The 15,106-nt window shown below is 42.2% G+C and overlaps 1 protein-coding gene across 1 annotated transcript; it reads right to left on the bottom strand.

The window, feature by feature from the left end:
- Positions 1-260: 260 nt before the first annotated feature.
- Positions 261-11,790, bottom strand: SAMD13 (sterile alpha motif domain containing 13). Its single transcript, XM_021526993.3, has 4 exons — positions 11,687-11,790; positions 10,264-10,344; positions 6,202-6,313; positions 261-1,416 (listed from the first exon to the last, which is right to left on the bottom strand). Exons 2-4 carry the CDS (start codon positions 10,314-10,316, stop codon positions 1,273-1,275), a joined length of 309 nt encoding a protein of 102 aa, XP_021382668.1. The 5' UTR covers positions 10,317-10,344; positions 11,687-11,790; the 3' UTR covers positions 261-1,272.
- Between the last annotated feature and the right edge of the window lie 3,316 nt (positions 11,791-15,106).

Below are 15,106 nucleotides of genomic sequence, written 5' to 3'. Positions count from 1 at the left end.
CGCTGACAGCTCCGCACAGCGCTAAGGGAAGCGCGGATGTTACTGCTGACCTGGGCCAGGCCTCCTCCTTCAGCAGTATGTAACACCAGAGAAGAAAGAGCAAAAACAATTAAATCTTCAAATATCATGGTAGGTGATGTTAAAAGTAATCACAAGTACATAGAATATTAAATAGATTCTAGTACCTTTTTAATAGGAAAATGGAGGAAAGGAGCTTCAGTATACCACAACAAAGTAAAAGATCTGTAAAGTAAACTGAATCCAAACATAAGCAATGTTTTATTGGGATATACAAGCAACCTATCAAATAGGGAACCAGTACAAACAGATTGAACATGACTCTCTTTTAACAGAGATGTATGGTGACAAGACAGCTTCTTTCAGTTCTTAAAACAAGTATTCAAAGTGTTAAGTAAAGCATTAAAAAAAATTCAATCATTACAACACCAAAGACAGACAATATTAAAAATGTGCAGAATTTTACTTTTTACAAATTTCTGCATAATGTTAGAAAACAATCATAAATTAAAAAAGGAATAAAATTAAGCTTTTTTGTTTGCAAAGCAACACAACCCTTAAAAACCAAATATATTTTACATAGGACTACTATTAAAAACAGGTGAATAGCTGAAAATTTAAAGGACAGCAAAAAAATACACAACTCAGTTTCACCTGTCAGCAACACCTTCTGCTACCGAAGGAGTTATGTTAGTTCTATGTACAGCTTTAAACATTGCAGCATACCACGAGTAAACCTTAATAAGGTCAAAATAGGACCCTCTGCAAAAAAGGGTGACTTGGCAAGTGTCAGTCCCATCCTGAAATTATAAGTAGTAATAATTTTAGTAGGTCTTTAGTGTAAACCAAAACCTACTTTAATTGGTTCCTCTCTCTAAAGATGCATGTAAACTTTGGGGTTGTTTTTGTTTAATTTTTTGGTATCTTAATTAATGAAATCAAGAACATATCTGGCTCAAAAATGAGAATGACATACCTCCCTTTTGTTCTGGATACAGTGATGTAGCTATCTCAACATGCTCATTGACACTTCCTAAAAGAGAAAATCATTATGTACTATGTAAAAAATACACACCACCTCTCTCAGTTCAGACTCAGCATATAGTATATTGCCAGCTCTATCCAATAGGATATATATTCTAATTTGGTTTAAACTCTTAATAGATATAGTCTCTCTTTACAAAGTTCCATCACATGAAACCAAATTGCTTATTTTTCCTTTGAGGCACAGCATGACCCCAATTAGACCATTAGCTATAAAGAGTTGTTCTTTAGATGTTGTGTCTGTAGAGGTTTTACGTGATATTCATAGATTTTCAGCGCAGGCCCCAGTTTTAATGAAAGTCCAGTCAGTACATCATTTCTTGTCATCAACAGTAATGATTTGCCATCAATTTCCTATAAGAAGAATTAAAGAGTTGATGAAGACAAATATACAAATCTAACAGAGGAGAACAGTCATGCAACAAATGGAATACTACTATAGAGAATCAGTGAGGAAAATAGTAGCCTTGATTTTCCCAAAACCATGTTCACAGCTGCTAAATTCTGCTTGCTTTTCAAGTGCTCACCTGTGCTGACTAAGGCATAAATACTATTTAGTCAAGCACAAAATCCAAATGAGCCTAATTTCAAAATTCCCTCCTTGTAAACCTTTCTCTAATTAATAGGTACAAGTGAAGAATGCCTAATTATCAGCCATTTAGGGAAGGATACTCCTAAGAATGCAGCTTATGAAGTGCGTTTCAGAAGAATTACTATTGACAGCAATATGCAAGTTTAAACTAGTGAATATCTGCTAATAACTTCAGGTGCCTTCTTTAAAAGGCCATGCATCCTGTGGGGGAAAAAAAAAAGGAAAAAACTCTTGCAATAGAAAGTTTGGAAGGGCCTTAACTGAAGCTTGACACACTGAGAGAACTTCTCTTCCTCTACTTTCAAGGGAAGATGAGAAAAGAAGCAACTTGCCAGCTTAGGTCTTAACAACCCCTACACTTTCCTGCTTAAAATACCTCTTGTAAATCACAGATATGGTGGGATTTTTTTTTTTCTCTTAGACCTTGACTTTTTGACCTGTTTAGGTTAGAAATCCTGTAGGCTTTGGATTTTTTTTCCATCTCAAAACCTTGACATATTCTTGAAAACTCCCTCTAAATAATTTTTAAAGTCAAAATGGAAGAGAAAGAATCCATATCTCTCCACTCCCTTCTATTATCTTGGAAATATCAGAGATCCCATCCTTGATTATAATGCAACAGGAAAAGAAGACTTCTATTAGAGCTCAGCAGGAATTTGTCAAGACTGATCTCTCTTAAAATTTGATTTATAAATACAAAATACACGGACAAACCACAATGTAGTCAAAGATCAGCTGAAAGTGGCATTTTAAAAAAATATCTCCAAGATGTATACAACTACTAATCCCTCAGGGGAGCACAAAGTAACAGTAATTCTAAAAGAAAAAAAAGTTTCCAATAACTTTTTACCCAATTACAGCAGGTGCCTCTTTCCAATTACTGTTGAGAATGTTAATGGTTAAACCAGTTTCTATCCTCTCTTTTCCATTCGTCACAATTCTTTCTGTGGGAATTTTGACACCAGTGAGTGTTTTGCTCATTGCTATGACCGATCTGAAGTTGCCTTTTCTGCTGCTGTTCAACGATGCTATGGAGGAAGAACAGCCTCCAGCTTGGTAGGATCCAAATGGAGTAAATCCAGTACCTGGAATAGGAGAAACTCCAAGAATAGGAAAAAAGCATCTATTCCTTTCCTTTCTTCTTCCACAAAACTGCCTGCCTTTTCAAGAAATGCTGGTAACTACTAAGACTTCCACTGAATAGAAAACTGATTCTTTAAACACATCTGTGTAGGAATGAGTGTTTACATATTCTGAGTTCAAAGTGTTTTGTGTCTTTGTATGAATTTTAAGCTTTACTGCTTTCACTTCCTTCAAGTTTTCCACATTAACCTGCTTCTGCAAAATTGCCACACACTTTTTTTGCACCAGGTAAGATTTTGTATGCTCTGGTGACTTCTCTGATCTTTTTTCTGCTACTTCTCTATTTTCTGGATTTTTTTTCAGGATGTAATTTCAATGCTATCTCTCAGTATGTCTTTTAAATGTTAACTGCAGAGAGACTTCTCTGCGCAACTCAAGTTAACAGTAATTCCCCACTGTGCCAGGATGACCTCAACACCAGTATCAGACTGTCTTCAGCAAATAACCAGGGGACTGGTTAAGCTTCAAGTCCTCCCACCACCCCTTCTGCTCTACGTGACTGAGAAGTGTGAAGTTTTACAGTAAGCCAACACGAGAGCACAGCAGCCGGCACACTCACGTGCTCCTCCCTACCATGGCTCTGCCAGAAAGCAGCAGTGGATACCAGCTGATGTCAAACCCTTGTTTCCTTTCTGGTAAGGCATTGCAGTGAGGCCAGCAAACCAGCACTGGGGTCACCTGGGCATATCTATCTATCACAACATAATGGTCAAAAAGCCACATGGGGCATAACAAAGGTCAGAGCATGAGCACATCTTGGGGTTTTGTAAACATCTTCAGTCTTGGAGTGAGCCACAGTCCCCTGTGCTTCCAGGGCTCCTACAGACAGCTCAGCCACAAATTGGCAGGCTGTATTTCTCTGAAGGTGCTCACACCCTTGTCCTGCAACTGCTACTCCTCCCTCTTCAGGTATCTTGTGTCCCCAACTTCTTGGCTTGTCTGATTTGCTTGTTGATATTATGGATTTTTGTTATTGGGCAATATCCTTCCGTTGAATCTGTTTTCATCAGTGAGCTCTTTTGATTTGCTGACATCAGCGGAATTCCAAGAATGAATAACAGATAATCATCACTTCTTACCAGCACTCACAATAGAGTTTTAATAAAACATTCTGCAGCCCTTAAAATGTCTTCTAAATGATCCCTAAAGTATTGTAAAAAAAAATTCAGGTCTTAAAGGCTTTTTGAGTCCCTTGTTTTAGGTGAGTCCAGGCGTATTCAGATTCATCAAAAGAAAATGTGGTCTCAGTTATTGCTGTGTAAAAGCTCAGTGTAAAAATAGATGCCATGATTACATTCTGGGCTAAGGATATTTTGTAAGGAAACCATTGTGCTACCCCTACTAAAGCAGTTCAGTGGAAAACAGTTTCCCAGTGTTGTAGGCGAAACTGAATACTGCTTACAATCTCATTCTTCTTCCAGTACATATTCAGGGCAGTAGATCAAATGAAACTAGGTTTCTGGGGCCCAGGCAACTGCAAATGATGGAGGAAATTAGAGATGGCCAGAACTGCAGCTGCATGCCTGGTGCTCTACAGAGGATGGCTAAGGGTTCAAAATGAACCTGCCTGCACTGCCATACCTGGGAGATCCTGAAAAAACACTGTAAGAACAGAATTAAAGTTAGTAGTAGCCAACAGTGTAGAAGAAATTGAACAGCACCACTGGATAAGAAGTTAGGGACAGGATTGTTTATGGGGCTATTCTTGGTGCAGACAGGGAATAGGCTGGCAAACCCGGCTTGTAGAACCAAGCACTTGCTGCTCCTCATGCTGCTAATGGAAAGGACAGGGAAGGAAGTGACTTTTGCTGTGATTATCCATCCCTCAGCTCCTCGCCACATCCTGATGGCAGCTGTCAGCCTCTCTCTCCAAGGTTTAAGCATAAGGTGAAGTTGGCAGTGGAATCACAGCCACATTTTTGCACATGGCTGTCCCAGCAGAGTCCTCAGTTACCCTACTGAAATCACTTATCCTCATTGCAGAATACTAATAAAGCCTATAAGGCTGTTGCAAACTGATTTGCTAAAACTCAGAAATTAGCCTCACCTTTCTGCTGCAAAATCAGGAGTAATTACTTCAATATTATTGACAAGCCAGCTGTGAGGCAAAGAGGTCAAGATATTTGATGGAAGTCAGAGGTATCTCTCAGTATAAGGAAAAGACACCCAGAGACCACAATTATTTTGCCTATGTAATTTTTTAAGCCACATTTCCAGGGCTGTTGTGACATGGATGCTGGTATTGGAATGGACACACTCAAACATTTTTCTTTTTAGCCTGTTCACTCGTCTTCAAATTCTGGAAAAGGAGCAGCAGCTGCAGAAAGAACCTCTCTGCAAGAGAGAATCCCCCACCACGAGGCTTTTCACCCTCAAGAACAAAGAACTAAAATGAGATACTTTGTTATATGCATCAGTTACAATCAGATCGGATTTCACAGACCTGGTGCTGAAGGGTCAGCAACACTGACCTGACCAACCATGTTATTTCACGTGCAATGTACAGTCTCCCTGCAAAGCTGCCATTAACTTGCACCAGCTCAGTACTTTGGAAGGCCGAGCCATCTATTTTGATAACTAATTACAGCTGTGGGTGACTAATTTCCTGGTAGTCACACACCAGCCTACAGACTTATCTGGGGAGGCGCTGAGCTGCCAATCTGATGTAAATTACTTCTCTATGGAACAGGTGGGCTTAGGCCAAGTAAGCTGCCTTCCCAATTCTGCCCCACTAACACACAGCCCCAGCTGCTGGCAGGTGAGTTACAGTGGCCACCCGACTGCTGAGCTCTTTGCTGATCTCCTCCACCAAGAGAAGCCTTCCATTCGTATCAGCACTTACAAGGCCTAGAAACAAAGACCCAACCTATTTCTCAGACTGAGTCCTACAAACACACTGCTCCTCTGCCAAATTAGTGCCAACTTGTCCTTTCCATATTCACTTGTATTGCCAAGTTCAATGCAACACAGCAGCCCCTTTTTCACCCTATGTCTTCACACTCATGTTGTTGCTTAGAGGCCCCAAGTTTTATAAGTATTCATGAGTGCAATTACACAATACACTAAGAAAGAAGGACATTTACATTTTAAACAGCATTCACAATTTAAATAACAAGACAGTGGAACTGACTGGGTTGTATAGGGAGACTGAGTTCAAGACAGAAAATTTATTTACATTTCTCACCTTTCTGAATCCTATCTTAAACAAACTCCAACTCATTATCCACAGCTTGCATAACAGTACTATTACTCAGAGATCACAGTCCCATGCATTGTCACCCAATAACAAACTCAAATCCTGCCATTAATGTGGGAGTTTCTCTCTTATTTTACAGTATATAACCAGGCCCACAGCAAAAATGTGCAATGTGAGAAACTGGTGGCAGTCAAAAGGTAGGATTTACCTGTTCCTGAAAAGCATTGGCTTGTTCTTCAAATCCAGCTGTTCTGAAATAATTCACAACATCAGTAACAGCCCAGTCAGCAGGATCCAGAGGTCTTCCATTCTCTAGTGAACTGCAAAGTGGAAATGCAGAAATAATCACTAAAAGTGTGCAGAACATCTGCTGCTGCTTTGTGCATGCCTCATGTATGTCCCCCTCCTTCCTTGTTTCTCCAGGAAAAGTGTTCTTTGATACATCTCCCCTACTCCAATACAGAACAGTGTCTCCTGTCCTTTCACATTCCAAAGACCTGATGATGGGGAAAACTGAGACCCATCTCCCTTCAGAAAAGAAGGAAGTATATGAATCTTCACATCAGCCAAAGGTAATGAGTTAGGATCTTCCTACAAGTGTGCTGTCTTTGCTGTTGGAGAATGAGAACTGCCACAGCTGGGACACCAAACTCCTGCCTTTCAAGCCAGCAGCTTGTTTTCAGCTACCAAGTACTTAAAGAATTACATTAAATGACACTGTCCTTGTAACATGAGTAGAAATTACTAGTAGCCATCTTTACCTTGCTAAACAACAACAAATCAATTACAAACAAACAGATCTTCCCAATCAAAACAAAAAAGAGGTACCAAATTATTGCACTAATTCTCAATATAGAAAATTTCCCAAAACTGTTGTCAGACTCATCTTTGGACCAATCTATGGACTTTTTAAATAGCTGTGCATCTGAGAAAACATCTGTTAAACACAATCAGAATTAATTCTTTCTATGATTAACCTCAGGCAATTGTTTTCCACAATAGCAAAAACAACAAAACTTTCATATTACTATCCTTATCCTGCATTTATTTTCCTCAAACTGTAATCACCCTATCACAAAGATAACCTTAGTGTATCTGAAAATTTTTGGTAAAAAAAGATACATAGTGAGCTTCCCTGCCTTTTCTACTGCAATTTATGAGGATGAAGAGCAAGATATCAAAGAGCATCTTTTACATGTCTCCCCAACCAGAAGTTCTGAAGTTCATGCCAAATATTTTCCGTTGTTATACTTGCTTAACTATAATGCTAATGAAGTAATATTGAAAATGTAGAGATTAGGGCAGGTGTCAGAATCCTGTCCATTTTCTGGTCTGAAGCTTAGAGGCAAGACTTTGATTCCAACAGCACCAGCTGGAAAAGAGACACAGATTATACTCTCCTAACAATACTTTTGTTCTGTCCTTCAATTTTGTGGTTTCCAACTGTCAGCATCTCTGCCTTGCCTGGACTTGTATGTTTTTCAGCAAAATAACTGGGTGAATCAAGGGCAGACCATATTACAAAGCAGCCAAATGCAATCTATACAATATCGACTACCTCCCATTGTTGTTTCTACAACATTCTTATTTCTACAACTATCTGAGTCTTGTGAAGGAGGACTCATGAAAACAATGATTTTTGCATGTCCCCAAACTCTTGAAATGTGTCTGTCAATATGGCAACAAAATCTGGCCACAGGGATTACCTGCAGCCTGTGTTACACTGGGCTTTCTAAAAGCAATTTCTTTCATTTATCACAGATCTCTGAGCAATGAGAAACAGTTTCTTACTTTTGCTCATCACATGATGACTCACTTTATGAATTGCTTTACTGATTGTGATTACACAGAGAGCAACACTCAGCAAAATTGAAAATGAGACTATCTGGCCATATCAAAGCTGCACTTTTTCCTGTGTATTTTTTTTAATCAAAGAATGCCTTTCAAATAAGATTTTTGGTGTTGTGCACATTCTGAGGCTTAAGAAGTAAAATGTGAAAACTGCCACACAAAATCTGCACGTATTTATAAAAGCAATATTTGAGGAATAATTATATTTAAATCTTTGCATTTTCCTTAAGACACAGACTATCACTTTCAATTACTCATTTTTTACTAAAAAATAAACAAAATGCCAACCACTCAGTAAAAAAATAAAAAAAAACCAAACCAAACACCTGAATTTAACCCTTCTTAAACAGCAAATAAAAGGTTTGGTCTGTAAAAATATCACCTAATTGTAATTTGCTTAATTCTCCAAACATTTAATTTCAAATTAAATATGGCCCCAAACCCCCCTTCCACAATTTTTAATCTCAGCCCAGGTGCTTTAGTTTTTCTTGTAACTCATCTTTTATCACTAGGGAACTACAGCTTGGTCCAGGTCCAGCCCCATCCAGGGCTCAACTGCAATGACTTCAGGGGCTCTACCTCAGTCATTTATTAATCACAGGAATTAATTGCAAGCTCCTGCCTTAAGGAATAGCATCATGCTGGACCTCAAGTGGAGCCAATTTCCACAGCTACAGCTGCAGAAGACTTGAAGGCATGTGGCAAACTGCTGGAGGCTGGCTGGATTTTAACCCATCTACCCACACAGATGCTCATTTTGCCTGTAGACTTTGTTAGTCTCCTCCTCACACTGCTGCTGACATTGCTTTAGTCAAGACAAGGGAATATATAGCATCCATGGCTTACCTATACACTGGCTTATGCCTCACATCCTGGATGCTTTAAAATCTTAGGAGGACTGGCATTTTAGGCTTTGAAACTAGATGCACTGACACTGAATAAGAATTAGAGTTGTCTGTTTTTAACCACTGTCCCTGTGCCTTTATTGCCATCATGTGGCAGAAGCAGCAAGGTCTGAAAGGATATAGCTGAGAACAAACAGATTTTATCCAACCTATTTATAAGCACTTCAAGAAAGTGTCAAATACTTCCTTTGTAGATACACGCACATACATACAATATACATTCATCTAGAAACTATAACTCCACAGTTTAAATACAATTTCAATCCCCTCTAAAAAGCCACCTTAGCAAACAGTACTTGAGTCTTTATCACCCAAGCTTTGGGGAAAATGATTAAATGTAAACTGTCCCTGCTTTGATTGTCTCCTTTCTCCTCCCACCCCAAAATGCTCATTGTAGAAACCAGACTGCCAAAGGGAAGGTGGTTTCTGAGGGACACAAAATAATTATTCATAGTCACTGAATAGGAAAATGCTCTTAATGTTGGTGTGGTGTAGCCAGTGTTTAAAGTGAAGGGGAGGATGCTGATTTTAATGGCTGCCATCAGATCCTTTGATGCTTTTCATAATCAGGTGTTTTATCAGTAGCCTGAAGTGACCATCATTATTTACCTTACTCTAGTGCCTGGTACCCTATGCATTGTCACATTCTCTTGGACAGCTTATGTACGAGAGATCTGATTGAGAATAGATGATGTGCAGCTGCACAAAGTCTTGCAGCTTGACAGAACTAAGAGCTTACTCTAGTACCTTTCCTTATGGTCTTTTTTTTCCTTATATATATATACCTATGTGTACATCTCTCTCACCATGGCTTCTGTAATCCTAAAGCAGCAAGACCAGATTTTTCCACACAGAATTTCACTTCTCAGACCATAATGTCATTCAGAATTGCTAGTCTTAATTAAAGAATTTCTGACCTTAAATAAATGCTTACAAAAAACTTCCTATGCCTTAGCCTGTAGTTTACCACACAAAAGAAAGGTGTAGAGCAGCACACACCATGTCTCTGCCTTACTCCTACTCTAGGTCTTGAAATAAAACCCCAGCAACTTCAGGCTTCTCCAATAAACAGCTTAAAGTATCTGTTTCAGAAGGGAACTGATACCTAAGTGATATGCTGCTACTATTCAGCCCTAGACAGGGTCAGCAGAGAAGGGCACAGAGAGGTAACTTCCACACAGGACACTTCTCTCATTAGGCACTGCTGCTGCAGAAGCCACTAACAGACAGGTGAGCAGCGGCACAATATTGCTTTAGCTTCTGGTTGAGAGGAAAAGAATAAAACGTTTACCTAACTTACTGTCTTCTACATCTCTTCATTGCTATACAGTCCTACCACATATCACTTTTAATCAGCTCAGTGCCCTGGACTCTTCTATTTCAAAGCTGAAATATAACAGAAGTCATTAAGAACAGGGAGGGTTTGAAATGAGCAAAGATGGAGATGGCCACTATAGTTCAAAAGAAAACTACATTCAAAATCCATGTGCTGTTTACATAAAAGAAACACTTACTTTTTGACATCCAGAGAGCCATTTTCCTTGTTTTCCATGTCAACAGTTAGCATGGAGAGGATAGAAGTTTTACTTCAGCAACTGATCAATAGGGAGGAAAAAAAGAGCTGTGTTTAATAACTGGTAGTATGACCAGTGCAGTGTAATGTAACAAGCATTCTACAGGGACACATGCATGTTACACTTGAGAGCAACAGTGCTATTAAAGACTGGTTTCCTTGGAAGCCTGGCAAAGCTGATAGTAGCTAATGAATTAGAAAATAAAGTTGATCTGTGCTTCAAACACAAAAAATAATTCTTGCCTGAAAATCAAGGAAAGTAATACTACATTTAATCCTTTTCACAAGTGTTAAAATTGTATTCATATACATGGAGACTGACGCGCAATATATAGCTGTGTATCAAGAGAGCTTGATAGGCCTTCAGTCATCCTGTGATACAGAAGATCCAAACAAATGGGAGATCTTTGGAAAGGTCTGGAAATCCATAGCCTTGTTTTACAAATGTGGATTTGGATACAGATTAACATTTCACTTAAGCTCATTGTGCAAATAAAGCTGGTAAGGAGAGTTACTAATTGCGCCCCAAACTCCTGAGGCCTAAATCAGTATGTTGTCTATAAGACCTCCCTTCCTTCACTAGAGCAGCTTCTTCTACAGGTATGCTACACTGAACTCCAAAAAGGGAAGGAACACATGAAGGACACAGGAGAAAATCCAGTTCATTTCCTTCCTTGCAGCACACTGGAGTACTCGCACCACACAGCCTTTTTCCATCGCTCCACAGAACATGCAGAAATAACCCAAGCCTTTCCGTTCTGTTCTCAAGTAAGCCATTTCTATTTCAGAGAGCACCAGAGAACAGACCAAGGAGACACGGGATGTTCTTGCTGTAGCATTAATGGATGCCAGTGAAATGTCTCAAAGCTCTGGGATACAGAATAGGGAAATCATGCTCTTCAGCTAAAACTTTGCAAAAATAGAGAATAGCAATTAATATTGCTGTGGGGAAAAAAGAAAAAAAAAAAAAAAGATCTTTTATTATACACGCAGAAACGTGTAGAGCACCAAGAACATAGTAACAAACTGATCGAAAAGATGCTTCTTCCTGACCAAACAACTCCACGCATTCCCTGCAATCACTTCTCGGTTCACCTGAGGTGACTGCAGACGACACCCGCACCAGCCTACCTGCGGAACGCCCCGCGCCGCGGCCGCGCACGGCCCGGAGCCCCGGGCTCGGGCGGGCACCTCCCGCGGAGCCCGCGGGCCCGGGCAGCGGGGGCTCCCGGGGCTCCGCTTCCCGCGGCGGCGCCGGGGCTGTGACACGCGTTCAGCATCTCACGGGCAGCCCGAGCCCGCTCGCACTGCACCACATTGTCAGTTCTGACTGGGGGCGAGGGAAGCAAGGCAGAAAAACCTACCTACGAGCAACTAAGCCGGCGCATGGCTACCGGCTGCTGCGGAGCGGCGGAGCCCGCGGCCCCCGCCCCCCGGCGGCAGCGGGCGCTCCGCGGCGGCTCCGAGTGGCACCGGAGCGGCCCCGCCCGGCCCCGTGACGCGCCCGCACACGCGGCCCGCCCGCGTCATGGCCGCCGCGTTAAAGGCGCCGCAACGCGGGCCCGCGGGCCCCGCGGGAGGGCACCGCGGCCCCGGCGCTGCGGACGGCAGCGGGGCGGGCGCGGAGCGGGGCACGGCTCCCCCTCCTCCCTCCGCCGAGCGGCTCGCGGCTCGCCCCGCGGCGCTTACCTGCTGCGGAGCCGCGGGCAGCGCCGGGCCGGGGCCGGAGAGCAGCGCTCGGAGCTCGGTTCGTGACTTGAGGTTCTTGGGGCCTCCTTGTGGACATTTCTGCTCCTCCTAACAAGCGGGGTAACAGGTGACGGAAAGAAATCCTTAGTTGTTGAAGGATCCAGTACCAAGCCGAGGAAATTTTATACAAGGTAGGAAGTAGGAGTCGCCAGATGTTGGCAAATTGATAAAGTTACAAAAATTCCTTTCTAGAATGACACCTGGCTTTCTGTAGAACTCTTGCAACTTCAGGCTCGGGGTGATGGAAAAGAGGAGTGACCCAGGGCAGCGGAACCGAGTCACCGCCACTGTGCCCCCGCCGGCACTGGGGAGGCACTGAGCCTGCAGGTCTTACTCGTCTAAGCTCCAGACTTTATTTCACAAGGAAAGAAGGAATCAACTCAAAGAGCTTACAAATTACCAAGTGTCCCACTGGCAATTAAATCTCACCCACAGAATTTAATACAAAAGTTGTCAAGTTGTTCTGGCAACAAGACTTCTTTTTACGTTTTTTTTTTTTAATATTTTCAGTATTTTTGTAACTGCTGTTTTCTAATGGTGTATAGGCATTACCTAGATGCAGTGTCAGTGCAAGGGAAATCAAGCAAGAACTATCAACACACCCTGTTTCCCCACACACGGGCTTTGTAGCTGCAAAACTACAAAGAGCTGCAACCCAGACACTGACATGAGGCCAATGAAAAAGCACAACATGCTGATGCACTCAGAAAAAGTTACAGCCAGAAATGTGTCGACAAAACATAAGCAGAAATCTCAGCTATAAATCTCAAATATACTCAGATGCTGTGACTTTTTGATTATTCTTATCAGGCTGGGTTACTTCAAATTTGTGGGATGTTTTACTTGAAAAATTTCCTTCTGAGTCAAGCCACTCAAATGATGCTCCTGCTTTTTGCTGCAAGGCAAGTGGGACATTACAAATTACCTGGGGATTTGCACAGAACCTACTGATGACTCTGTCCTGATTTCTGCAGAGCTCTGGCACGAGTGCCCAGCTGGCAAAGACAGAGCCTGCTTTGCCACTAGAGTTGGTGCCTGGGGCTGTCCCGGGCACTTGCATCCATCTTACTCCCAGATAAAGTTTACTGTGCTCTGGCTGCATGGAGATGCAGGTCACCTACCTGCTAGCTGGACACAGTCACAAGCACTAACATTACCAGCAAAGTGGACTTTCGGGCAAAGGACTGTGGACACGACTTCCCAAACCACTCCATTTTGTCTTACTTATGTGTTGTTAGATAAATAACCAGAGTTTGCAGGAGCTTTGCAAGTAATGGCACTCAAATACTGACAGAAGCATTGAGAACAGAGAGGAGTAACAGTCCTCACTGCTTTGGGATTTAAATAAATGCAGAAAACAAAATAAATAAAAAATTAAGTGTACTGTGCCCTAAACAAAACCCTCTTTTCTTCCCATCCCAAAGTGTACTGTAAAACATGGCCTATTTGTGTTGGACAAGTGAGCCAAGCAAGGCAATTCTTTTCTGTCGCTAAAGAAATAAACATTCTAAATGAAGCCATAATGAGTTTTCTGCATCAGCTGGTTTCTAACTTTGGTAATGAACTGACATTTGAGGATACAAATATAAACGAGCTATTTTACTCATGCTCTCCCTTTCATCATGTTCTTCAGTTAATCCTTTGAGTATTCAAAGTGAGGCTCACACCATGCATGCATTCCTTCTAGAGGACCTTGAACAGCAAAGAGGAATTTTAAGGAAACGGATTATGGAAAAATTCAGTGTAGAATATGATCTGTGGCTTTTATTTTCATTTACTGGGGTAAGGTAATTTAATTATAATGAAATTACATCTGGAGGCAGATAAAGCAGAAAAGTGAATTAGCCTTTTGTTTAACTATTTGCATCCCACTTGTGGCCAAAAAAAAAAAAAAAAAAGTTTCCAAGCCATGGAGGGAACTAAATGAGACCAGGGTTGGTAGATCCAGTGTCTGTCTGTGTGTGTCTTAACTTCTGCTGTCACAAGAGAGGAAACACGCAAAGGTCAGCACAGGTGTCAGACACCAGGGGAACCTGTTTTCTGGGTATTGAAAAATGCCAGTTTCCTCCTGCAAACCTGTCCTTTTGTTTCGTCCCTGGCAGTTAAAGAGTATTAGGCAAAATGCACAGCACATGGGGCAGAGGAGAGCGTAGCACCCTGCTAGCTGTGCAGAGTGTACTGAATTTCAGCTCCTCAGGGCTAAATAAAGCCCTTTGAGCCCTCCTTATTCCAGTGCCCCGAGTAAAGAAACCACGGTTAAACACAGGCATTGGGGAAGCTGAGTGAGAAGGTAACACAGGCCCTGTGCGGTGTCCCACTGAGGGAAGGCCCTCCATAAGGTGGCATTGTGCAGAGTAGAAGGGGCCTAGCCCTGTGTAAAACGCGCGTTCCTTCCCACAAGGACCGAAGGCCCCGAGCCCCCGGGCCGGGGAAAGCCCAGCGCCCTCAGCGCGCCGCGGGGGCTGCTGGGAGTTGTAGTCCCGCCGGCCCGCCCCGGGCGCTGTTTGCTGCTCCTTCTCTGGCGCTTCAGGGACACATTTCGGGGCTGGCCGCGATCGTTTGTGTTTCTGTTGCTCATTGTGAGGAAGAAAGTAAACAAGGAGATTTCATCCAGATATGGCCGGCAGCCAAAAAAAATCATCAATTCCTTGTAAAACCCAGCACTTGGCAGCATGGGAATCCAATGGGGGCACCGGCTGTTTCTAAGTAACTTTTGTCATGAGTGTAGAAGGGACATGGGTGTAAGACACAGGTTGCCCAGCAGACTGAATTAATGTCCAGTCAATTCCTAACAGTCTAAAAATCCCTTTTGCACCATGTCCCTCCTTGCAAAACAAGCCCGAAACAGGACCGTGCAGGCCATTGTTTGATCTCCTGGCATCCCAGCCAAGCCCTGCACAAGCCCATTCGCACCCAGCGCTGGCTGGGGCCCACGAGGAATCTCAGCCCACTCTGCCTGGCAGAAAGGCTCTGTCCAGCTCCTCTTTGCTGAGGACTAAGACATTTTAATCTACAATTTAAAAACATATATAAAT

Source organism: Lonchura striata, chromosome 9 (genome assembly GCF_046129695.1).
Source record: "Lonchura striata isolate bLonStr1 chromosome 9, bLonStr1.mat, whole genome shotgun sequence".
Taxonomy (NCBI): domain Eukaryota; kingdom Metazoa; phylum Chordata; class Aves; order Passeriformes; family Estrildidae; genus Lonchura; species Lonchura striata.
Note: the sequence above shows the minus strand (reverse complement) of the source record. Positions and strands in the feature narration are given on the sequence as shown.

Excerpts from the sequence above, each read along its gene's own strand:
- SAMD13 (XM_021526993.3), bottom strand. The coding sequence starts at position 10,316 with ATGCTAACTGTTGACATGGAAAACAAGGAAAATGGCTCTCTGGATGTC. Across the intron at positions 6,314-10,263 it reads GGCTCTCTGGATGTCAAAAA|TTCACTAGAGAATGGAAGAC; the intron begins GTAAGTGTTTCT and ends TCCACTTTGCAG. Across the intron at positions 1,417-6,201 it reads CCAATGCTTTTCAGGAACAG|GAAATTGATGGCAAATCATT; the intron begins GTAAATCCTACC and ends TTCTTCTTATAG.